The following is a 27185-nucleotide window of genomic DNA, read 5'->3' as shown; positions in this document are numbered from 1 at the left end:
AGGTTGAGATCTGAGAAGGGACAGACTTCCTGCTCAAGCCGGTCCCTGACCCCTGAGTAGCCTAACTGGGAGACATCCCCCACTAGGGGCAGTCTGACACCCCACACCTCACAGGGTGGAGTACACCCCTGAGAGGAAGCTTCCAAAGCAAGAATCAGACAGGTACACTCGCTGTTCAGAAATATTCTATCTTCTGCAGCCCCTGCTGCTGATACCCAGGCAAACAGGGTCTGGAGTGGACCTCAAGCAATCTCCAACAGACCTACAGCTGAGGGTCCTGACTGTTAGAAGGAAAACTATCAAACAGGAAGGACACCTACACCAAAACCCCATCAGTACATCACCATCATCAAAGACCAGAGGCAGATAAAACCACAAAGATGGGGAAAAAGCAGGGCAGAAAAGCTGGAAATTCAAAAAATAAGAGCGCATCTCCCCCGGCAAAGGAGCGCAGCTCATCGCCAGCAACGGATCAAAGCTGGACGGAGAATGACTTTGACGAGATGAGAGAAGAAGGCTTCAGTCCATCAAACTTCTCAGAGCTAAAGGAGGAATTACGTACCCAGCGCAAAGAAACTAAAAATCTTGAAAAAAAAGTGGAAGAATTGATGGCTAGAGTAATTAATGCAGAGAAGGTCCTAAACGAAATGAAAGAGATGAAAACCATGACACGAGAAATACGTGACAAATGCACAAGCTTCAGTAACCGACTCGATCAACTGGAAGAAAGAGTATCAGCGATTGAGGATCAAATGAATGAAATGAAGCGAGAAGAGAAACCAAAAGAAAAAAGAAGAAAAAGAAATGAACAAAGCCTGCAAGAAGTATGGGATTATGTAAAAAGACCAAATCTCCGTCTGATTGGAGTGCCTGAAAGTGAGGGGGAAAATGGAACCAAGTTGGAAAACACTCTTCAGGATATCATCCAGGAGAACTTCCCCAACCTAGTAGGGCAGGCCAACATTCAAATCCAGGAAATACAGAGAACGCCACAAAGATACTCCTCGAGAAGAGCAACTCCAAGACACATAATTGCCAGATTCACCAAAGTTGAAATGAAGGAAAAAATCTTAAGGGCAGCCAGAGAGAAAGGTCGGGTTACCCACAAAGGGAAGCCCATCAGACTCACAGCAGATCTCTCAGCAGAAACTCTCCAAGCCAGAAGAGAGTGGGGGCCAATATTCAACATTCTTAAAGAAAAGAATTTTAAACCCAGAATTTCATATCCAGCCAAACTAAGTTTCATAAGTGAAGGAGAAATAAAATCCTTTACAGATAAGCAAATGCTTAGAGATTTTGTCACCACTAGGCCTGCCTTACAAGAGAACCTGAAGGAAGCACTAAACATGGAAAGGAACAACCGGTACCAGCCATCTCAAAAACATGCCAAAATGTAAAGACCATCGAGGCTAGGAAGAAACTGCATCAACTAACGAGCAAAATAACCAGTTAATATCATAATGGCAGGATCAAGTTCACACATAACAATCTTAACCTTAAATGTAATGGACTAAATGCTCCAATTAAGAGACACAGACTGGCAAACTGGATAAAGAGTCAAGACCCATCAGTCTGCTGTATTCAGGAGACCCATCTCACACGCAGAGACATACATAGGCTCAAAATAAAGGGATGGAGGAAGATTTACCAAGCAAATGGAGAACAAAAAAAAGCGGGGGTTGCAATACTAGTCTCTGATAAAACAGACTTTAAACCATCAAAGATCAAAAGAGACAAAGAAGGCCATTACATAATGGTAAAGGGATCAATTCAACAGGAAGAGCTAACTATCCTAAATATATATGCACCCAATACAGGAGCACCCAGATTCATACAGCAAGTCCTTAGAGACTTACAAAGAGACTTAGACTCCCATACAATAATAATGGGAGACTTCAACACTCCACTGTCAACATTAGACAGATCAACGAGACAGAAAGTTAACAAGGATATCCAGGAATTGAACTCATCTCTGCAGCAAGCAGACCTAATAGACATCTACAGAACTCTCCACCCCAAATCAACAGAATATACATTCTTCTCAGCACCACATCGTACTTACTCCAAAATTGACCACGTAATTGGAAGTAAAGCACTCCTCAGCAAATGTACAAGAACAGAAATTATAACAAACTGTCTCTCAGACCACAGTGCAATCAAACTAGAACTCAGGACTAAGAAACTCAATCAAAACCGCTCAACTACATGGAAACTGAACAACCTGCTCCTGAATGACTACTGGGTACATAACGAAATGAAGGCAGAAATAAAGATGTTCTTTGAAACCAATGAGAACAAAGATACAACATACCAGAATCTCTGGGACACATTTAAAGCAGTGTGTAGAGGGAAATTTATAGCACTAAATGCCCACAAGAGAAAGCAGGAAAGATCTAAAATTGACACTCTAACATCGCAATTAAAAGAACTAGAGAGGCAAGAGCAAACACATTCAAAAGCTAGCAGAAGGCAAGAAATAACTAAGATCAGAGCAGAACTGAAGGAGATAGAGACACAAAAAACCCTCCAAAAAATCAATGAATCCATGAGTTGGTTTTTTGAAAAGATCAACAAAATTGACAGACCGCTAGCAAGACTAATAAAGAAGAAAAGAGAGAAGAATCAAATAGACGCAATAAAAAATGATAAAGGGGATATCACCACCGACCCCACAGAAATACAAACTACCATCAGAGAATACTATAAACACCTCTACGCAAATAAACTGGAAAATCTGGAAGAAATGGATAATTTCCTGGACACTTACACTCTTCGAAGACTAAACCAGGAAGAAGTTGAATCCCTGAATAGACCAATAGCAGGCTCTGAAATTGAGGCAACAATTAATAGCCTACCAACCAAAAAAAGTCCAGGACCAGATGGATTCACAGCTGAATTCTACCAGAGGTACAAGGAGGAGTTGGTACCATTCCTTCTGAAACTATTCCAATCAATAGAAAAAGAGGGAATCCTCCCTAACTCATTTTATGAGGCCAACATCATCCTGATACCAAAGTCTGGCAGAGATACAACAAAAAAAGAGAATTTTAGACCAATATCCCTGATGAACATAGATGCAAAAATCCTCAATAAAATACTCCCCCAGCCTCGCTGCTGCCTTGCCAGTAGATCACAGACTGCTGTGATAGCAATGAGGGAGGCTCCGTGGGTGTGGGACCCTCCCAGCCAGGTGTGGGATATGATCTCCTGGTGTGCCTGTTTGCTCAAAGCGCAGTATTGGGGTGGGAGTTACCCGATTCTCCAGGTGTTGTGTGTCTCCGTTCCCCTGGCTAGGAAAAGGGATTCCCTTCCCCCTTGGGCTTCCCAGGTGCGGCAATGCCTCGCCCTGCTTCAGCTCTCGCTGGTCGGGCTGCAGCAGCTGCAGCAGCTGACCAGTACCGATCGTCCGGCACTCCCCAGTGAGATGAACCCAGTATCTCAGTTGAAAATGCCGAAATCACCCGTCTTCTGTGTCGCTGGCGCTGGGAGTTGAAGACTGGAGCTGCTCCTATTCGGCCATCTTGCTCCGCCCCCCGGGTTTCATTCTTTTAGCAACTGTATAATATGCCACAATGCGGATGTTACAATAATTCATTTACTGAATCCTCTATTGAGGGATACTTTTGTTGTTTCCAGTTACCTTTTATTGTTAACAATGCTGCAGTACACATTTTTACTCCTACTCTTGCAATGATATACATTAGAAAAATTCCTAGCACTGAAATTTATCTATCATGTACTGCATGCATTTAAAACTTTGATGAGTGGCCCCAAATTGCCTCATGGAGATATTGTTCCAATTTATACTTCCTCCAGCAGTTGTTACAGGTGGCCCTCCATGTCCAAGGCTTCCATGAATTCAGCCAACTGTGGATTAAAATAATTTGGGGGAAAAAAAAGATGGTTGTATCTGTACTGAACATGCACAGAAGACTTTTTCTTGTCATTATTCCCTAAACAATACAGTATAACTACTTATATAACACTTAAATTGTATTAGGTATTATGAGTAATCTAGAGATGATTTAAAGTATACAGGAAAACCATGTAAATTATATGCAAATATCATACCATTTTATATAAGGGACTTAAGCATCCATGGTTTGTGGTGTCTACAGGGGAAGAGACGGTGTTCCTTGAATCAGCCCCCTACGGATACGATGGGAAGACTGTACTTTACCCCATATAACTTTGCCAGCACTGGGTAGTATTAATTTTTTAAGTTTATAACAGATTAACAGGCAAAAAATGGTACATCATTATTATTTTGGTTGGCATTTCTTTAATTATGAGTGAGACTGAGCATTTTTTACGTTGCCTATTTGTATTTCCTACTCTTTAAATTGTTCATAATCTTGGCCCATTATGTACTAAACTGCATGTTTAGTACATACATGTTACATAAACTTTTTCTGTTTAACCCTTGATGTTTATTTTTGTTTGTTTATGATTATTTTTTACCATGTAGAAATTCTGAAAATTTATTTATGGTCTCTGGGTTTTATGTCTTGCATATAAAAGCTATACACCTACTTCATCTGTGATTTCTTCAAGCCTTATATTTTATTTTTGTTATTAAATACTTGATGTTTCTGGAACTTATTCCAGATAGTGGTGGGCCCATCATCTTTTCCTAAATACCGTTTTTTCTGTTGATTAAAAAATTTAATATACAATATTCTCATATTTACTTGAGTCATTTCTAAAATTTCTCTTCTGTGTCATTGATCTTATTGTTTCTTCTTTTTTATCAAACTGTTTTACTTATTTTGTTTTCGTAGAATTCTCCATAACTGGTTGGATTAAACATCCTGATTATTCTTCAATTGTAGAATTTCTCCTGGATAAATTTTCAGTCTTACTTTTCAGGATGAATTTTAGTATTCCCTCTGGGAAATCATGTTATATTTTAGTTGAGTTAGTGCATTGATTTTACACATTTAGTTAATGAGAAATGGTTTTTTTGCCAAATCAAGTTTTCCCATCTCAAAATTAAATGTATTATTTCTTGAATGTTCTTCAGCAATATTATAAAACTTTATATAGATCCTCCCTCTTATTATTTCTGTTTTTGCTCTTATAAATGTGATTTTTTCACTTATTTTATGAGTTATTATCTGTATATATAGTGTATATATGTCTTTTTATAAAACGTTTATAAAATATATTTTTATAATATTAAAGATTAATATTTTATATTAAAATTAAAGAAAAGAAAATATATTTCTTTCCATTTTTAAAATATATATAATATAAAAATATTTTACATTATATTAAGGAAAAGAAAAATGTTTTCATAAAAGAAATACTTTTATAAAATATTAAATTTTTGAGACTATCATCTTTCCAAATTCTTTTGTTATTTTATTTAGTATATTTTAGTCAGTACCCAATGTTCTAAATAAACATTTACTTTATCTACAACAAATAATTACTTTATACTTTTTCAGTATTTATATTCTTTATTATTTTCTCATGTCTAGCATTGTCTGGAACATCAATAGGCTGATACCAAATAACCTTGCCTACTCCCTAATTTTAATTAGTATACTCTGAATGTTCACTTTTAAGCATAGTTTGAGATGTATATCATCATCTGTAATCATCAGGACTGAATGTAGCCTTTTGTCAAAATTCAATGTCTGCACACCATCATGCATATTAAATATTTAATGTTTAATATAAATATTAAATTTACAAAATTTAATATTTAATAAAATATTAAAATTATTTAATAATTTTTTGAATTATTAAATATGTTAATATATTAAGTGCAATGCCCTTGCATTCTGGGGTTGAAGAATACTTAGTTGTGGAATTTTTTTTAATGTATTGATAAACTCTATTTTCTAAAGTTCTTTACTATTTAGATTAATATTTATAAGACAGATATTGTTATTGTATTCACTTTTCTGCTTTGTCAGGTTTTAATATCAGTGCCATTATAGTCGCCTGTAGAATCAGTCTAAGTGTTCTCTTTCTGTCCTCTAGAGTCTCTTAATAGCATTAGAATTAATTCATCTTTAAAAATTTGAAAGCCCAGCTATTAAATTTAACTCTTAAATTTTCTTTTCATTATTTTTATCATATATATAAAGTTTTCTGTCACTTCTAGGATAAATATTAGTAACAATATTTTCCTAGAAAATCATCCATTCCAAACAGTTTAAGTGAAATGCACTGAATTTTACAAAGTGCTCTTTTCTGATTCTTTTCTGATTCTTTTAAATTGTAGTATTATTTCTTTTATATTCGTTTAAATTGTGGTATTTTCATTTTTCTGACATTGGGTCTTGTGCTTGTGCTGTTGTACTTGTGTACAGCTATACAGATTATTTTACTTAAAGACCAGATAGTAAACATTTTAAGCTTGTAGACATATGATCTCTCCCACAACTATTCATTCAGCCCTCCTGTTGTAGCTCAAGCAGCCTTAGACAATCTATAGCAAATTGATATGGCTGTTTTCCAGTAAGTTTTATTTACAAAAGCAGGCAGTTGGCACATAGTTTTCCAGCTCCTTCTCTAGTCAGTAATGACCACTGTCTTTATTTTTTGTTTTTTTTCTTTTAAAGTAAGAGTGTTAATTTTTTTCTCAGTTTCACAATCTTTAAATCATTGGTTCTATTTTAACTTTATTAGGGCTTTCCTTTTTATTACCTTAGGTTTGTTTTATTTTGGTTTTTGTAGATTCTTGAGTTAGATGCTTAATTCACTTACTACGTATTCTTCTTTAGTTATGTAAGTATTTCAGGTATGATGTTTTCTCATAGTACAACTTTACTCTGTACTATTATGATATGTAGTGTTTTCATTAATTTTTAGACTTTTGCAGTTTTAATTTCTCCTTTGGTTTTGAAGAAAGCCAAGATAGACACACACACACACACACACAGAGCATTGCCTCTGTGTGTGTGTTATTTATGATTATGATTATTATTTTATTTTTGAGACAGTTTTTGCTTTTGTTGCCCAGGCTGGAGTGCAATGGCGAATCTCGGCTCACTGCAACCTCCGCCTCCCAGGTTCAAGTGATTCTCCTGCCTCAGCCTCTCGAGTAGCTGGTAGTACAGGCACACACCACCATGCTTGGCCAATTTTTGTATTTTTAGTATAGACTAAGTTTTGTATTTTTAGTATTTCACCATGTTTGCCAGGCTAGTCTCAAACTCCTGACCTCAGGTGATCCACCCACCTCAGCCTCCCAAAGTGCTGGGATTACAGGCGTGAGCCCCTGCTCCCAGCCTGTGTTATTTTATTCACATGTTTTACACCTGATCGTGTCATCTCATCTCACTCTGAATGTTCTTATAGTGTTACCTAACTGATCTCCCTTATTTCTCTCCTCCTCAGAAATCTTCAGTGGCTTCCCATTTATTTAGAAGAGAAGCCCAAATCTTTATAATGGATCACTTCAAACTCATGCATGAAATATAATTTACTTCTGACCTTCTTAGTACCTAGTTTAAGGCACATCATTAGCTCTCCTCATCCTGTTTACCTTATCATATATTCACTGCACCAAGATAAGGATTAGCTTGAAACAATTCTAACTCCTTTTCTTTTACGTCATGTTCATCCTCCTTTCTAGACAGTCATCCAGTCTTGGTTACTTTCCAGCCAACTTTCACCTTGACTTTGTTTGGTTATTTCTGTTTCCCCTGCCTCCATCTTCCCCTGCAGATTGCTGTAGTGGCCAAAACCTGCTCTAGTCTTAGCACAACTGTGAAGTTACCTCTCTAAAGAACAAATCTGACACTGCTTAAAAACTTAGATTGACTCCTTTTCCACCTATGTTTGAGACAATGTAAAGCCTGACCCCAATCCTTTTTTCTAGCTTAATTTTCTTAATTTTTATCCCACACCCTCTGAACAGAATGCCCTCCAAACACACTGTGTGTGTTTAAGCATTTCCTCTTTAACCATTCCCAGCTTAGGTATTTATATATCCTGCTGCCTACCTTTCACCATTTAGCAGGCTATCCCTTGTCCTTCAAGACCCACATTTCACATTTTCTGTAAAGACTTCTTTGATCAAACTATCAGATCACTGATTCATTCATCCAAGGAACGTGTAGTATCAGTATGAAGAAGGCACCCTGCCATATGTTAGCAATACAAATGTAAATAAGACATACTTTTGTTATAAATGACAATATCATAAATGTCATAAATAACAAAGTTTCATCTTGGTCCATATACCTCTATCATAAACACATTATATTTAATAGAAATCATTTGTATATGAGTCTGTCCTTACCAGTCTGCAAATTATCCAAAGCTCAGATTTTGTCTTAAATTTCTTTGAATTCCTAGGATCTAATATATTATAAATACGTGTTTCTTATTTAATTGACCTCTCTGATTCTTTACAGTGCTTTTTTTTTTTTTGTCAGTGACTATCGAGTTTCGTAAATTTGTTAGGAGGTACTCTTCTTAGGAATGTAAATAATTTAGTGCAATAACAAATACAAGGTTGCTTAGCACTAAATAGTCTCATGAGGTCAAATTGTACAGCTATATTACAAACAGGTGGAGAAAAACATCACTGCAAATATTCTTCTGTAAAAAACTTCATTCCTTATACTTTTGTGTGCAGTAGAATAACTTGAGGAGCTGATTAGATATGCACATCCAAAAACATGAAAGATGTTTAACATCATTAACTGGTGGCCGGGCGCGGTGGCTCAAGCCTGTAATCCCAGCACTTTGGGAGGCCGAGGCGGGCGGATCACGAGGTCAGGAGATCGAGACCATCCTGCCTAACACAGCGAAACCCCGTCTCTACTAAAAAATACAAAAAACTAGCCGGGTGAGGTGGTGGGCGCCTGTAGTCCTAGCTACTCGGGAGGCTGAGGCAGGAGAATGGCGTAAACCCGGGAGGCGGAGCTTGCAGTGAGCTGAGATCTGACCACTGCACTCCAGCCTGGGCGACAGAGTGAGACTCCGTCTCAAAAAAAAAAAAAAAAAATCATTAACTGTTAAACAAACTTATGTTAAAACCATGGTAAGATGCCACCACACACCTATTACAATGGCTAAAATAAAAAATAATAATTATGTAATATATGGGAAGCTGGCAAGTATGGGAAGCAACTGGAACTGTCATACAATGCTGATGCAAATGCAAAATGTTAAAATTCTCCAGAAATGCTTTGGCATTTTTTATAAAATTAAACATACATTTACCATATGACCTAAAAGTTTCATTCCTGGTATTTACTTTGGAGGAATGAAATCATATCCACATATACAAAAAGCGTACATAAATGTTTATAAATGTTATGGTTATAATTGTGAAAACTGGAAACAACCCTCATGTCGTTCAGTGAGAGGTCCGATTAACAGACTGTAATGTGCCCATCTGTAGCACCGTGGAATACTACTCAGCAATAAAAAGGAATGAGCTATTGATATATGCAACAACTTAGATGAATCTCAAAGTCATTAATCTGGGTGACAGAAACCAATTTCAAAATTTATATGCTTTCTGACTCAATTTATATAATGATCTCGGAGAGAGAAAACTGTACTCTTGGAGTACAGATTAGTGGTAGTAGTTGGGAAAAGTTTAACTGTAAAGAAATCACATGAGGGGATTTTTTAGGGTGGAGAAACTCTTCTTGATTATGATGGTAGTTATGCAAATCTAACACAAACGTGTTAAAATTCCTAGATGTGTACACTAAAAGTGGAAAAATAGTTTTGCTTTATGATGATTTTTAAAATCAGATTTTAAAATCAGATGAGGAACATCCCTGGGCCTCATCTCCAGGGATTCCAGTTCATTTTTTTTTTTTCTTTTCTTTTTTTTTTGAGACTTTCACCCAGGCTGGAGTTCAGTGGCGTGATCTTGGCTCACTGCAGCCTCTGCCTCCTGGGTTCAAGTGATTCTCCTGCCTTAGCCTCCTGAGTAGCTAGGACTACAGGCACACGCCACCACACCCGGCTTTTTTTTTTTTTTTTTTTTTTTTTCAGTAGAGACAGAGTTTCACTGTGTTAGCCAGGATGGTCTTGATCTCGTGACCTCGTGATCTGCCCACCTCACCCAAAGTGCTGGGATTACAGGCGTGAGCCACTGTGCCCAGCCAGATTCCAGTTCATTTTTCTTGTGAGCTAAGGCAGACCACATATGGAAAATTCAGATTCAAAGACAGTTAAGAATAAAAAACCCAGACTTATTTTAAGATTGTTGTCACTTCAAGTCTGTAATAAACCATTAAAAATAAAACAATGCACACGGTATGCAAGAATAGAAGTAGAAGTGACTCCTACCTCCTCCTAGTTCCTCACAGAGACCAGAGAGATATACCCAGTTGGTGGCCACTGGTGCTGGTTGAATGTGAAACCCATGTGATCATGTGGGAGGTACTATGTCACTACTCCAAGATCCACCTGCTACTTTATAAGAAACATCTCTATCACAGATACATACTTCCCTTGTTTAACTTCTTACTGTGTCATTGGTGCCACAGCAGGCCTAGCCATGTCTTACTTCAGGTGGGGTTTGACTAAGGAATCTATATTTATAAGAAGGACAGCAGAACATTTCAATGCAGGGAGTCCACAGATAGCAGACTTCACCTAAAACCAAACAGCAATCCAGCAATATGATTTGTACAGAATATCACCTCCAACCAATAGTTTTAGTTTCCTCTGTTGGCTTTGAATGTCCACTCTTAAATATTAGAGAAGAAATGAAGTAAGTGAAATGTTTTTCCTCTCCCTACCTTTAGCCTCTGAAGGAGCTCTTAGCAAATACACCACAATTAGACTTTTTTCCATGTTCGTAAGAGCTGCTTTAAGATTACAGTGACAGTATCACTTGTCTGAAAAGATGAAAGCTGAGACAATGAGATCCAATTGTAATTAATTGTAAAGTATATGTATAAAATAATTTCTAACAGGCTGACTGCACTGCAGAAGAATAAAATAAGAATACACCCCCTTGAAACTTTAAGAAGCTCTCCTGTTTTATGTTTATATATGTATTTTGTTTTGGACCCTAAAGAGGCTCAAAATGTGTAAGTTGTTATTTACTTGGCTGGCCACTAGATGGTGTGGTTTGTTAATGCATTACTTTTGGTTTTATAATTAAGGCAGATTTCATGGAACGCTATTTTCTTAGATAATTTTATTAAATATTATTAACTTAGAAGTTTAAAATTTTAAGTGACCTGAGAGATAATCAGTATGGCAAAGTCTAGACTGGAACCCCAGTCCCCTAAAATCTTACTCCCTGCCATTGTCCAGCCCTTAAGTAAAAAGTGTGGGGAAAAAACTGTTCAAAAAGAAGCTCTTGAATTGATCATGAGATTTTGAGACCAATAGCAAACAAACACATGATGTGATGGCCAAACAGAAGCTTTAACTATGTAAACATTTCTTTAAATGTTAGTTTTTCATAAAAATTCTGTCTGTTGTATAGTGAATCTTCAGTGAGTCTTTTATGACCTTCTGCTACAGCAGTTACACAGGTGGCATATAAGTATACTAAATCTCACCTCTGGACTCCGAGTAAGCCACAGAACAGAAGTAATGTTGTTACAGTAGTCCCCCCTTATCCATGGGGCATATTTCCAAGATATGAAACCACAGATACTAGTGAACTAACTTGATTGCTGTCAATTAAGATACATTTCTCTTCATGTCTTCCACCCACAAATTTAATGCCTTTTTCCTCTTAACTAAGTATGTATCAAACATTGTAGCCATAACTTTTGCAATTTGAAACATTAATAATATGAATTTCTTTTTTCTTCTTTGCAACTTCACGAATAGAAGATTTGTTGCTCTTACCATCAATTTTAGCAATCAGCATACAATTTTGTTTTTCTTTCCTTAAGTTGAAAACTTTCACCTTTTCACTTAAAGGAAACACTTTATGGCTTCTCTCTGGCAAATTCAAATTGCCAGCATCACTAATGTTGCACTTCAGGGCCATTATTAAGTAAAATAAGGGTGACTTGCAAATGCTGTGATACTTAAACAGGCAATCTGATAACCAGGCCTACTATTAAGTGACTAATGAGTGAGGAGTGTCTACAGCTTATATATGCTGAACAAAGCCCAGATTCATTTTCTGGGCTGGATGGAATAGGACAGTGTGAGATTTCATCAAGCTACTCAGAAGAGCACGCAACTTAAAACATGATTTATTTATTTCTGGAATATTCTATTTAACATTTTTGGACCACAGTTGATCTCAGGTAATGGAAACCACAGAAAGCGAAACTACAGATAAGGAAGGACTACTGTATACTCAATGCACATGTGTAGTTGAGGAGCCAAAACAGATGGTCAACTTGCCATCAGAGATCACCAAGAACACAACTGTAGGTGAACAAAGCTGGGTTTATTGACTCACTGCAATGAGGAACATCACAGGGGAAGCATCATGAGGATCTCAATAAGAAAGGAGAAGGCCTGAAAGGCAGTGGGTCTGGAATAAAAGCGTAAAGGCTCTGAAGTAGATATGGACTTGTCAGAAAATATACTCAGAAAAGCCAGCCATTGTGGCTGAGGTGGATGAGGTAAGGAAATGAGATTGATTTTTGTAGGGCCTTGCACTGTAATGACTCTGGCCTTTACTCTTAAGGAGTTAAGAAGCCACTGAGATTTAGTTTTATTTTGAATAGCATATTTTTTGAAGGCTAAGAAACATGTAATACTGACTGATTGCAAAAAGGAACTTCTGGATGAAAGAGACACTTGCTTTTCACTTCTTTTCTTTTGAATTTTGTGACATATTTTGTTATTACCTATTTTTTAAGATAAGTAACATTATTTTTTATTATTTTATATAAAGCATTGTATACTAAGACTTAGTAATACCTTAAGATGCTTAAAAATAATTTTCTGATTTCTTTGATAAAACTCATACAACAGAAATGCTAAATAACAATTGCTTTTAAATGCTAAATAATACTCTTATGCTTTCTTTGTGTCTAGGTGCAAAGGTCGAGAAATAAGCAAGTACGAGAATTATTCCCAGATGGTTTTAGTATTCATCATGCAGGAATGCTTCGGCAGGACAGAAATTTAGTTGAAAACTTGTTTTCTAATGGGCATATCAAAGTCCTAGTGTGTACCGCTACATTAGCCTGGGGTGTCAATCTTCCCGCCCATGCTGTTATTATTAAGGTAAGAGCTTACCTTCCTTGATATATGGATTTGTGTGTGTCTTAAAGCAAGCCTCTTGGTTGATTTATTTAGAAAAATATTGTGATTTCTCTGTTTCCTTGACTTTGAATGTTATTTATAAAAGGTCAGAATTATTTTCTCCAGTAAGAATCTAGTTTATATTGTGAAAATTTAACTCTATCACAGATGATGAAAGGATTAGTTAAAGTACACTTTTGAGATCTTGCCATATTTGCCTAATTTCAGTATTCAGTTCATCAGGATTATATTTGTGTGTGTTTATGTAAATTTTTGTTAACTTTTCCTCATCTAGGGAACACAAATATATGCTGCAAAAAGAGGCTCCTTTGTTGACCTTGGAATTTTAGATGTCATGCAGATATTTGGTCGAGCTGGACGACCACAATTTGACAAATTTGGGGAAGGAATCATTATAACAACGCATGATAAACTCAGCCATTACCTCACTTTGCTCACCCAACGAAACCCAATTGAGAGTCAGTTTCTGGAAAGCCTTGCAGATAACCTAAATGCAGAGGTAAGATCTAATGAGTAAAAGTTTGGAATAGAATCATCAGCCTTAAGAATGACCAAGAAAATATGTAACAAACCCGCACGTTGTGCACATGTACCCTAGAACTTAAAGTATAATAAAAAAATAAAAATAAAAATAAATAAAAATAAAAGAATGACCAAGAAAGATAAAGGTTGAGTTGGTTGCTATTTTGTAGTGTTTAGGATTACAGCCTATGCCATATAGTTATAAGATAAAACAGGCTGAATGGCATTATTGTTGATTAATTCAGAGGATTATAGAATGATAACTGATAAAAAATCTATTGCTAAAAGACCATATTTTGAAACTATGAGGCTTTGCTAGAGACCAGAAATCTAACAAAGACTGTAGAAAATATGGAAACAAATAGCAATAATAACTAATATTTGGCACTTTTACAAAGTTTTACATGAAGTTTTTACTAAAGGTTTAATAAAATTTATAAAACTCTTTTAGCTCTATTAGGTCAGTTGATTAACTTTGTTATACACAATGTGATTGAGCTAGATTGTGATAATTTGTTTCGTGTGTGTGTGTCTGTGTGTGTGTGTGTCTGTGTGTGACTTTTATGTTAAGATTTACATAGCAGACCCTGGAAGCGTAGGTAACATCTTAACTGGTAAAGAAAATAAACGTTCTTAAAATTTAGAGTATATGTATAGAACATTCAAATCAGGTTTGACTGTTTTTGTGACATTTTAAATTATAATTTGGTATTCAACACTTTGCTAATTCAGTATTCTTTCATACCTTTAAAGTTGACTCAAACAATAATTGAAAGTAGGGAGGATGTAAATATTAAGTAAATGACTACTTTGAAATATTTATAATCAAATACTACTTATTATGTACAAAGTCCTATATTAGGTACTTCCTAAAGAGCTTATAGAAATTTAATCTAACATTCCAATCATATTATTTATAAGTCTTTTTAGAGAATGAAAAACACACTTACTACTTTGTTTTCTCTATTAAGAAGTGTATATTCCAAAAGGGGAGAAAAAGACATGAAAACACAGTGCAATAATGTTGGAAAGATAGTTCTGTAGAAGGATTCAGCAGAAGGAGAAAATAGGTTTGTCCCAGGCTATCAGGAAAGTTTTGGTTCATGAATGTGGTAAAATTTGATCCGTGAGAGTATCTTTATTTTATGAGAAAATGGGGACTTTCAGGTGAAGTGAGTAGAGTAACAGCTTGTCTAGTGCAGAAGATCTGTGTTGGAGATAATCTACAGCCAGAATTGGGACGGTCATTCAAAGAATGGATAAGTTTTAGAAGATAATGGTTAGAGAAAATAGCATGAAAGTCCTCATTTTCTATTAGCAAAATTATAATAACATTTTTAAAAACTGAGAAATAAAATTTGAATCCAAAGGAAATATTATTATAGCTCAATTTCAATCCTACTGGCTACTATAATTGTGTGGCTTAAATAATTGGGTCTTGGATTAGCAGTGTCTAATGTGTGGAACAAAGTCTCTTAATGTAAAATGATAGTAGCAGTGAACTGAGGACCTGCTGTATACCAGAGATTCTGCTCAGTGCCTCACGTACATTCTCTTATTCTCTCAATACTGCTGCTATGCAGATATTATCCTCAGAGTGATATGTAATTGACCCAAGGTCACTACATTATAACTTTTGAAACTAGTATTCAAACTCAGATCTATTTAACTCTAAACCTAGACTTTTCATTATGGCTTAGATTTCTTGTATATAAAATTTAAGTTGAAGGTGAATACATTTGCTTATATTAATATATAGCCTTTGCCCTCTTCTAAGGCCTATATGGAAAACATTTTCCAAAATGGTAGCCATAATTTTTCCGACTTGCAGTAAAAGGCGTGGTTCTTTTATACACATCATGAGATGCATGTCAACGAAGACTATATCTCAAATGTAGAGGCCTTAAATCCAAGGACAAGGTGTTTGAAAGTAACATTCTACAGAATTGGGATGAACTCTGTATAAAAAATGTATGTAGTATGTAAGGTGAAAGAAAGATTAACATAGTTTTGAAGAACAGACTTGAATACTAAAGTTAGATATGAAGTGATATCTTAAAATGCATATCAAGGAAGACTATATCTCAGTAAACTTATGTCCTTAATAGCTTTTTGTAATTGGTAAAATAAACACAAGTTGGCAATCTTATACAGAAGACACAAAGTCAGTAAAATACTGCTTTTTTTCTTCAAGGAACTATTTTTCTTAGGGACTTTAAAATAACATCATTGAAACTATTTGATCAAGGCCTGAGAAATTAAAAATAAATTAGGGTCCATACACTTATCAAATATTTATAAAGTACTTATTAAATGTGTGGTTTTCAGAAATGTCAGCTAACTATACACATAATTCCATTTAGTGATATAAATTGTATTTAAATAACAAAACATGTATCTTGACATTTTTTACCAATATAGTGAAGTGTAGCCATTGTTGAACTAACTTGCTCATATTCTAATCTATTGGAATAGTTCCCTGTTAAAGTAAATTTTCCTGTTAAGGAAACAAACTCTTAAATTATTGTTGAATATTAAATTAAATTTGACTATCTGTGGAAATCAAATGTGAAATTGGTTTATAAAATGAATATGTGCTCTGTTCTTTAGGTAAAGAATTTTTAAGTCTTTAGATTCCCCAAATCATTGCAAGACTCTACGGTTGCACTAATCAACATTAGAGTCGTGCTAGATTAAGAATGTTGCCTCCATTAATATCTTTTATGTCATGAGTATCAATTCTGACTATTACTTTAGGAGAACTGGAGAAATTATTATATTGTTATAATTTTAATGCAAACATGTTATGAGGCACATTTGCTTATCGATGCATAATGAGACGGACTAAATAATCCTAATGCTGAAAGGTCATAAGTCCCATCCATATATAAAGTCACTGAACTTTACACTGAGAGAAATACTGAGGTTGATTAAAATTTATTCATCACACATTACTGAGTACATACTCTGTGCCAGCTCCCTATAGTCTAGTCTGTTCTTCAAACTATGTTAATCTTTCTTTCACCTTACATACTACATACATTTTTTTATACAGAGTTCATCCCATCTCTGTTGAATGTTATGTAAACACCTTGTCCTTGGATTTAAGGCCTCTACAGTCTGAAAGACCTTCCTAATTCTGGCTACAGTTACTCTCCAACACAGATCTTCTGCCCTAGACAAGCTGTTGTTACTCTATTCACTTGTAAATAAAGATACTCTCACTGGATTGTTGTGGAAATTTAAGAAATGCCTGTGCCAAGGTAGTTTATGGTAAATGATAGAGTCACTTACCATTTTCTGATAGTCTGTTGATATTCAGCCCTGTTCATACTTATTGCCAGCACTGAAATTTTAGATAAATAATGAAGATAGCATAGTTTTTATATGTATTTACTAGCTCATATATGTATATATATACACACACACACACACACACACACACGCATGCATACTCACGATGATTATAGTATTTGCTTAAGTTTTTATATGATTTCAACCATGTTTTTAAATTACATATTCAAATAAACAATTGAGATTACCTTAAATACTAAAGTTAGATATGAACTGATATGGAATCTTATTTCTAAATTACCAAATTTGTGTATGGATTTTATTTTTCTCTTTTACTTAACAGAACATAAAGCTATCACACTGTATACTAATGCTACTTTCAGAAATGTCATGTTAGATGTTTTTCTTTAAAAGCATTTTGAATAGGTATTATGTGCTAGGCACAATGGATGGTGGGTTCATATAAGTCACTGTGGTTAGTTACATATATCTCACCTCCATATGACCCTGGAACTTCTTGAGGCTAGGGAGCATACTCTATTTGTTACCATATCCATTGTGCTTTACTTAGCACAGGCTTGTTACTGACTTACTATATGATTTTGAGATGAGCGAATAAATTTCAAAGACGTACTATGAAAAAAATCCTGTTTTATAAAAGGCTCCTGTACTAAGTAGCCACTAGGTGACATCAAGTATTTACAAATACATTTTTATTTTTTGTCACTAGGTGGCATTCAAATATTACTCTCAAAATAAGGTATAGCGTCATACCTTTACCTTCCTTTTTCTGAGTAGTCTTGTCCTTTTTAGTGAACATTTACAAGACTTCCTTTAGTTGATCCAATCTTTGCTACATACTTTTTCCTTTCCTTTAATCATATCACTGGTAGCAATAGGTAATTTTTAAATGTTAATTCACTGTCTGATTTTGAAAATAATAGCAAGCTTATTTTATCCCTTATAAATTTTTCTACTTATAGGAGTTGTGTGATGTTACTTTAAAATAATATTCTAAGGTTCTAAGGGAATGTTGGTCATTATTTTAAAGTAACATCATAAAGTCATGACGGGAATATAGGTCATATGTCTATGGTTTAATACAATTTGGTCTGTCAAATAATGAATTCACAAAGGAGAGAAACTCTCAGATTTTTAGCCGTATCACCAAACTAGTTTTATTTACCTAAGTAGATTAGAAAATGTTTAACTGTTTTAGTTGTAAATCTTCATGAATTGTTACACAACTCCCACACTGGCTCAATTTTAGTTCTTACTACTCTTACTTTGGTGGAAAACTTTACAGTTTACACTAAATATATATATTTACCTACATTATGGATGGCTTGGCCATTTGTAATATAAATTTAAAAGTTAGTAAACAGAATCTCGCTTATTATATTTCAACTTTTGGTCATTTCTCTGTTTTAGTAACAAATAATATATCATAATATTATAATGAAAATTATATATTACTAAATCTCATCTTCAACTAACTAAAGACAGTTAACCATCCACATATTTATTTCATGAAATTAGTTATACAGAATTATAATAAAAAATTATAATGTAGGAATTAAACATGAAGGTTTTACTTTCTTTTAGGACTAAATCAAGAGGTTTGTTTTTCCTTTTTTTCTCCTAAAATTACTAATTTAGGTCAGGAACATCTCTTCTCCTTTAATTAAAGTATTAAGAGGTTAAAAACAATTTCAGCCAAGAATTCAGGAAAAAAAATACAACTGTGAAGTTTTACAACGTGGGTAAATTTTTAAAGTGAAGTAAGTACCTTAAGTAAAAATAAAATTATGACCTATAGATCCATTGGCTAAGGAAATATATTTCTAAGAAACTTTTCATTGAAATTCTTTGTTAGTGTCTTCTTCTAATAATTCTTTTTTCTTTGTTATACAGCTCTTACATGCTATTGTTGTGTTTTTAAATTATTAACTTTTGATTTCATTTAATTAATATATCACAAAGCTACATTAAATGCTATATTAAAAATAATATTTTCTTTCAAGAGATAATCTGAAGAGTTATCCACTGTTTATTATGGTTCAAATGCATGAATATTTTTTCCATAGGTTAAGTTTACTGATAAATAAAAACTACTCCCTGTTGTTGTACATCAGTTTGTTAAAGTGTATGTATTATTAATATGTATAAATCACAACAAAATCTGCTTTGTTTCGTGCAAAACAAGTGAACTTTTTATTGTATTCATATTACATCTCTTTACTTACAGTCCTGCAGATGCATATCTTTAGAAGTAAAAGCTGAGGATATCCCCTCTGTGGTTTTTGTGATGACAGTATACAGAATTAGGATAAAAATGAACAGAATTAACAATGTTTTGTTGTTTTTATTCTGATGCACTTAACACTTATATTTTTCAGCAGTGTAGTCACATAAAATGAAACTAAAATAAATTGTATGCTGAATAAAAAAAAATAACAAAAATGTCCTTAATGCTATGTAGAATTAAACTCCTTTTAAAGAAAAATAATCATCTGCCATAATATTGAGTAAGTTCAGTTCTGAAAGATAACATTTTTCATGTATCATTCTCAATTAAATGAGGCAGGACTGATTTTAATTAATTGGCAAAGTGTTGTGTCAGTCACTGTGCCTACCTTTTTAAAAATGCACAATGATATATTTTTAAAACTTCACCTCTGACAGAATGATCTTTGATGTAATGTTTATGTTCAACTTTAATACATTAATTTTTGTCATATTTTTGATTTGCAGATTGCTCTGGGAACAGTTACTAATGTGGAAGAAGCAGTGAAGTGGATAAGTTACACTTATCTTTATGTACGGATGAGAGCAAATCCATTAGCATATGGCATCAGTCACAAGGCTTATCAGGTAGAAAATTCATTTATTAAAAAAAAAAGTTCAGACCTTCTTTTTGGTTCTTTCATAAGGATAGATATTTGTTTGCTGCTCTTCCCTCATCTGAAAAGAGGTACCTAGAAGAAGAACAAGAGATTTAATATTTTTCAAAAAATTAGATAGGCCCTGGTAGTTATTAGGCAGGCTACATTTAAATCTTTTTCTACAAATACTTATATTAATCTTTGTACTATTATCCATGTATTCAAGTATATTTCTATTTGATATTAATATTTTGGTATGTTTTTTAAGCTATGAGAAATTTCATTTTAGAATGAATTAGACATGAGGAAACTTATTGACCATATTTGATAATCGGCTTAGGTTATATACAATCTGTTCCTCTTATCAAGTCTCTTCTAATCCCTATTCTGAAATTTAAATATACCATTAAAGAGTTACTATCTTAACAGTTAGAGGACTGGAATCAGTTCCACTATTCAAGTTCATATACATAGACTAAGAATTAGATGAATTTGATAGCAGTTCTTCCTATGAACTTTACAATGGCTTACAGATTCTGTGAAATCTTGTCTTTCCTTTATAACTCTGCTTCATATATTGTAAATGTATCCTAATTGCAGATAAAATACAGTTGTTGTCTAATGAAAACATTATTCTACAATGATCATATGGATATTTACTAGTATTAAGTCAAAATTCATAAATAAGTTGAACTTTGTTCGAAATTAGAGTTTCACCTAATTTACTGTAACTTAGTTTTTATGTAAATCCTATTGTGTTATCAAAGCAGTTGCTAATTTTTTAAATTTTATTTCTTTTATTTTTTTCTTTCCCTATGCAGTAGATTTTACCATGAGAAAATTGAAACTTAAGGCTTGGGGGAAGAAAAATAAGAAAAGCAGCAGCAGCAATTAGTTCTGAGGCTGTTAAATCTGAAGCCGTTATTAGGTTTTTATACTTAGATTTACTCTAGATGGGACTCAACTACCTTTCTTCTTCTCAGTTGAAATTTGTGCTAATCTTTAAATGAATGTTTACGTTTACAGCCAAATTGCTCTGTTATAAAATATAACTGCACTATAACCTGTAAACTTACACATTTAAGGAATATGGCACTAGTTATTCTCATCACAAATGTGGGCATTTTGAGGAGAGTCAGTGGCACTATTAAAATGCTTTCGGAACTCCCCGGAGCAAGATGGCTGAATAGGAACAGCTCCAACCTCCAGCTCCCAGCGCGAGTGAAACAGAAGACGGGTGATTTCTGCATTTTCAACTTAGGTGTAGACTGACACCTCACATCTCACACGGTGAGGTACACCCCTGAGATGAAGCTTCCTGAGCAAGAATCAGACAGCAGCACTCACTGTTCAGCAATATTCTATCTTCCGCAGCCTCTGCTGCTGATACCCAGGCAAACAGGGTCTGGAGTGGACCTCAAATAATCTCCAACAGACCTACAGCTGAGGGTCCAGACTGTTAGAAGGAAAACTAACAAACAGAAAGGACACCCACACCAAAACCCCATCAGTATGTCACCAGCATCAAAGACCAAAGGCAGATAAAACCACAAAGATGGGGAAAAAGCAAGGCAGAAAAGATGGAAATTCAAAAAATCAGAGCGCATCTCCCCCTCCAAAGGAACGCAGCTCATCGCCAGCAATGGATCAAAGCTGGACCGAGAATGACTTTGATGAGTTGAGAGAAGAAGGCTTCAGTCGATTATACTCCTCAGAGCTAAAGGAGGAACTATGTACCCAGCGCAAAGAAACTAAAAATCTTGAAAAAAGAATGGAAGAATGGATAACTAGAATAATCAATGCAGAGAAGGCCATAAACGAACTGACAGAGATAAAAACCATGACACGAGAAATACATGACAAATGCACAAGCTTCAGTAACCAACTCGATCAACTGGAAGAAAGAGTATCAATGATTGAAGATCAAATGAATGAAATGAAGGGAGAAGAGAAGTCTAGAGAAAAAAAAGGAAAAAGAAATGAACAAAGCCTCCAAGAGGTATGGGATTATGTGAAAAGACCAAATATACGTCTGATTGGTGTGCCTGAAAGTGAGGGGGAAAATGGAACCAAGTTGGAAAACACTCTTCAGGATATCATCCAGGAGAACTTACCCAACCTAGTAAGGCAGGCCAACATTCAAATTCAGGAAATACGAAGAATGCCACAAAGATACTCCTCGAGAAGAGCAACTCCAAGACACATAATTGTCTGATTCACCAAAGTTGAAATGAGAGAAAAACTGTTAAGGGCAGCCAGAGAGAAAGGTCGGGTTACCCACAAAGGGAACCCATCAGACTAACAGCAGATCTCTTGGCAGAAACTCTACAAGCTAGAAGAGTGGGGGCCAATATTCAACATTCCTAAAGAAAAGAATTTTCAACCCAGAATTTCATATCCAGCCAAACTCAGTTTCATCAGTGAAGGAGAAATAAAATCCTTTACAGACAAGCAAATGCTTAGAGATTTTGTCACCACCAGGCCTGCCCTACAAGAGACCCTGAAGGAAGCACTAAACATGGAAAGGAACAAGCGGTACTAGCCATTGCAACAACATGCCAAAATGTAAAGACCATCGATGCTAGGAAGAAACTGCATCAACTAATGAGGAAAATAACCAGCTAATATCACAATGACAGGATCAAGTTCACACATAACACTATTAACCTTAAATGAAAATGGACTAAGTGGTCCAATTAAAAGACACAGACTGGCAAATTGGATAAAGAGTCAAGACCCATCAGTCTGCTGTATTCAGGAGACCCATCTCACATGCAGAAACATACACAGGCTCAAAATAAAGGGATGGAGGAAGATCTACCAAGCAAATGGAAAACAAAAAAAAGCAGGGGTTGCAATCCTAGTCTCTGATAAAACAGACTTTAAACCATCAAAGATCAAAAGAGACAAAGAAGGCCATTACATAATGGTAAAGTGATCAATTCAACAGGAAGAGCTAACTATCCTAAATATATATGTGTCCAATACAGGAGCACCCAGATTCATAAAGCAAGTCCTTAGAGACTTACAAAGAGACTTAGATTCCCATACAATAATAATGGGAGACTTCAACACCCCACTGTCAACGTTAGACAGATCAACGAGACAGAAAATTAACAAGAATATCCAGGAATTGAACTCATCTCTGCAGCAAGCAGACCTAATAGACATCTACAGAACTCTCCACCCCAAATCAACAGAATATACATTCTTCTCAGCACCACATCGCACTTATTCCAAAATCGACCACATAGTTGGAAGTAAAGCACTCTTCAGCAAATGTGAAAGAATAGAAATTATAACAACTGTCTCTCAGACCACAGTGCAATCAAACTAGAACTCAGGACGAAGAATCTCAATCAAAACCGCTCAACTACATGGAAACTGAACAACCTGCTCCTGAATGACTACTGGGTACGTAACGAAATGAAGGCAGAAATAAAGATGTTTTGAAAGCAATGAGAACAAAGATACAACATACCAGAATCTCTGGGACACATTTAAAGCAGTGTGTACAGGGAAATTTATAGCACTAAATGCCCACAAGAGAAAGCTGGAAAGATCTAAAATTGACACCCTAACATCACAATGAAAAGAACTAGAGAAGCAAGAGCAAACACATTCAAAAGCTAGCAGAAGGCAAGAAATAACTAAGATCAGAGCAGAGCTGAAGGAGATAGAGACACAAAAAACCCTCCAAAAAATCAATGAATCCAGGAGCTGGTTTTTTCAAAAGATCAACAAAATTGATAGACTGCTAGCAAGACTAATAAAGAAGAAAAGAGAGAAGAATCAAACAGACACAATAAAAAATGATAAAGGGGATATCACCACCGACCCCACAGAAATACAAACTACCATCAGAGAATACTATAAACACCTCCACGCAAATAAACTAGAAAACCTAGAAGAAATGGATAATTTCCTGGACACTTACACTCTTCGAAGACTAAACCAGGAAGAAGCTGAATCCCTGAATAGACCAATAGCAGGCTCTGAAATTGAGGCAATAATTAATAGCCTACCATCCAAAAAAAGTCCAGGACCAGATGGATTCACAGCTGAATTCTACCAGAGGTACAAGGAGGAGCTGGTACCGTTCCTTCTTAAACTATTCCAATCAATAGAAAAAGTGAGAATCCTCCCTAACTCATTTTATGAGGCCAACATCATCCTGATACCAAAGCCTGGCAGAGACACAACGGAAAAAGAGAATTTTAGACCAATATCCCTGATGAACATCGATGCAAAAATCCTCAATGAAATACTGGCAAACCGGATTCAGCAGCACATCAGAAAGCTTATCCACCATGATCAAGTGGGCTTCATCCCTGGGATGCAAGGCTGGTTCAACATACGCAAATCAATAAACGTAATCCAGCATATAAACAGAACCAAAGACAAAAACCACATGACTATCTTAATAGATGCGAAATGACCTTTGACAAAATTCAACAACCCTTCATGCTAAAAGCTCTCAATAAATTCGGTATTGATGGAATGTATCTCAAAGTAGTAAGAGCTATTTATGACAGACCCACAGCCAATATCATACTGAATGGGCAAAAACTGGAAGCATTCCCTTTGAAAACTGGCACAAGACAGGGTTGCCCTCTCTCACCACTCCTGTTCAACATAGTGTTGGAATTCTGGCTACAGCAATCAGGCAAGAGAAAGAAATCAAGGGTATTCAGTTAGGAAAAGAAGAAGTCAAATTGTCCTGTTTGCAGATGACATGATTGTATATTTAGAAAACCCCATCATCTGAGCCCCAAATCTCCATAAGCTGATAAGGAACTTCAGCAAACTCTCAGGATACAAAATAAATGGGCAAAAATCACAAGCATTCTTATACACCAGTAACAGACAAACAGAGAGCCATATCATGCATGAACTTCCATTCACAATTGCTTCAAAGAGAATAAAATACCTAGGAATCCAACTTACAAGGGATGTAAAGGACCTCTTCAAGGAGAACTACAAACCACTGCTCAGTGAAATAAAACAGGACACAAACAAATGGAAGAACATACCATGCTCATGGATAGGAAGAATCAATATCGTGAAAATGGCCATACTGCCCAAGGTAGTTTATAGATTCAATTCCATTCCCATTAAGCTACCAATTATTTTCTTCACAGAATTGGAAAAAATTGCTTTAAAGTTCATATGGTTTGGGAGGCCGTGGCGGGCGGATCACAAGGTCAGGAGATCGAGACCATGCCACTGCACTCCAGCCTGGGCGACAGAGCAAGACTCCATCTCAAAAAATAAAATAAAATAAAATAAAATAAAATAAAATAAAATAAAATAAAATAAAATAAAAAAGTTCATATGGAACCAAAAAAGAGTCCGCATTGCCAAGACAATCCTGAGTCAAAAGAACACAGCTGGAGGCATCATGCTACCTGACTTCAAACTATACTACAAGGCTACAGTAACCAAAACAGCATGGTACTGGTACCAAAACAGAGATATAGATCAACGGAACAGAACAGACCCCTCAGAAATAATACCACACATCTACAGCCATCTGATCTTTGACAAACCTGAGAAAAACAGGAAATGGGGAAAGGATTTCCTATTTAATAAATGGTGCTGGGAAAATTGGCTAGCCATAAGTAGAAAGCTGAAACTGGATCCTTTCCTTACTCCTTAAACAAAAATTAATTCAAGATGGATTAGAGACTTAAATGTTAGACCTAAAACCATAAAAACCCTAGAAGAAAACCTAGGCAATACCATTCAGGACATAGGCATGGGCAAGGACTTCATGTCTAAAACACCAAAAGCAATGGCAACAAAAGCCAAAATTGACAAATGGGATCTAATTAAACTAAAGAGCTTCTGCACAGCAAAAGAAACTACCATCAGAGTGAACAGGCAATCTACAGAATGGGAGAAAATTTTTGCAATCTACTGATCTGACAAATATCCAGAATCTGCAAAGAACTCAAACAAATTTACGAGAAAAAAAAAAACCCCATCAAAAATGGGCAATAGATATGAACAGACATTTCTCAAAAGAAGACATGCATACAGCCAACAGGCACATGAAAAAATGCTCATTATCACTGGCCATTTGAGAAATGCAAATCAAAACCATAATGAGATACCATCTCACACCAGTTAGAATGGCAATCATTAAAAAGTCAGGAAACAACAGGTGCTGGAGAGGATGTGGAGAAATAGAAACACTTTTACACTGTTGGTGGGATTGTAAACTGGTTCAACCATTGTGGAAAACAGTATGGGATTCCTCAACGATCTAGAACTAGAAACACCATATGACCCAGCCATCCCATTACTGGGGATAGACCCAAAGGATTATAAATCATGCTGCTATAAAGACACATGCACACGTATGTTTATTGTGGCACTATTCACAATAGCAAAGACTTAGAACCAACCCAAATGTCCATCAGTGACAGACTGGATTAAGAAAATGTGGCACATATACACCATGGGATACTATGCAGCCATAAAAAAGGATGAGTTCGTGTCCTTTGTAGGGACATGGATGCAGCTGGAAACCATCATTCTCAGCAAACTATCACAAGAACAGAAAACCAAACACCACATGTTCTCACTCATAGGTGGGAATTGAACAATGAAATCACTTGGACTCGGGAAGGGGAACATCACACACCGGGGCCTGTTATGGGGAGGAGGCGGGGTGGGGGCTGGCATTGGGAGTTATACCTGATGTAAATGACGAGTTGATGGGTGCTGACAAGTTGAATGGGTGCAGCACACCAACATGGCACATGTAGACATATGTAACAAAACTGCATGTTGTGCTCATGTACCCTAGAACTTAAAGTATAATAAAATAAAATAAAATAAAAATAAAGTGTTTTGAAGGAGTAAAGAAAAACAAAAACTAAACAATTTATTTTTATGAACTAAGCCATCTCAAAATTTGGAACAAGATAAATACATCAATTGATTTTAAAGTACTAGGTTATAATCAAAAGCCATTTGCCTATCATCTTCCAGTATAAAGACCTTTTGGATACATAGTACCTTTATACTTTAGAGAATCTTGACCCTTTTTTTTTTTGACTTGTGTGTTTTAATGTTATTACTCGATACAAATTTGTGGCCACAAAACTCTTATGAAACTAACATAGATAAAATAATTTAACATATTTTTAATGGTTTAGTAATAGGTGATTAATAAAATCATTTTATAAGTTGAACCTGATACATATATTATCACTCATAGCAAACATTTAAGACTTTTTGTATTTGGTGATATAATTCTTAACTCCATCTTACTTCCCTGCAGCTAATATTCTT

General features: G+C 35.3%; 1 protein-coding gene across 8 annotated transcripts in view; it reads left to right on the top strand.

The window, feature by feature from the left end:
• ASCC3 (activating signal cointegrator 1 complex subunit 3) overlaps window positions 1-27185 on the top strand; it is a 384990-nt gene that overhangs the window by 212809 nt on the left and 144996 nt on the right. For all 8 annotated transcript variants that reach the window (XM_003897951.5, XM_017958157.2, XM_017958154.3 and 5 more), the window contains 3 exons: window positions 12952-13143; window positions 13457-13681; window positions 19753-19872. In XM_003897951.5, the coding sequence (XP_003898000.3) occupies window positions 12952-13143; window positions 13457-13681; window positions 19753-19872 (537 nt within the window). The remainder of the gene's footprint in view (window positions 1-12951; window positions 13144-13456; window positions 13682-19752; window positions 19873-27185) is intronic.

Source organism: Papio anubis, chromosome 6, assembly GCF_008728515.1.
Source record: "Papio anubis isolate 15944 chromosome 6, Panubis1.0, whole genome shotgun sequence".
In the NCBI taxonomy this organism is placed as follows: domain Eukaryota; kingdom Metazoa; phylum Chordata; class Mammalia; order Primates; family Cercopithecidae; genus Papio; species Papio anubis.
Note: the sequence above shows the minus strand (reverse complement) of the source record. Positions and strands in the feature narration are given on the sequence as shown.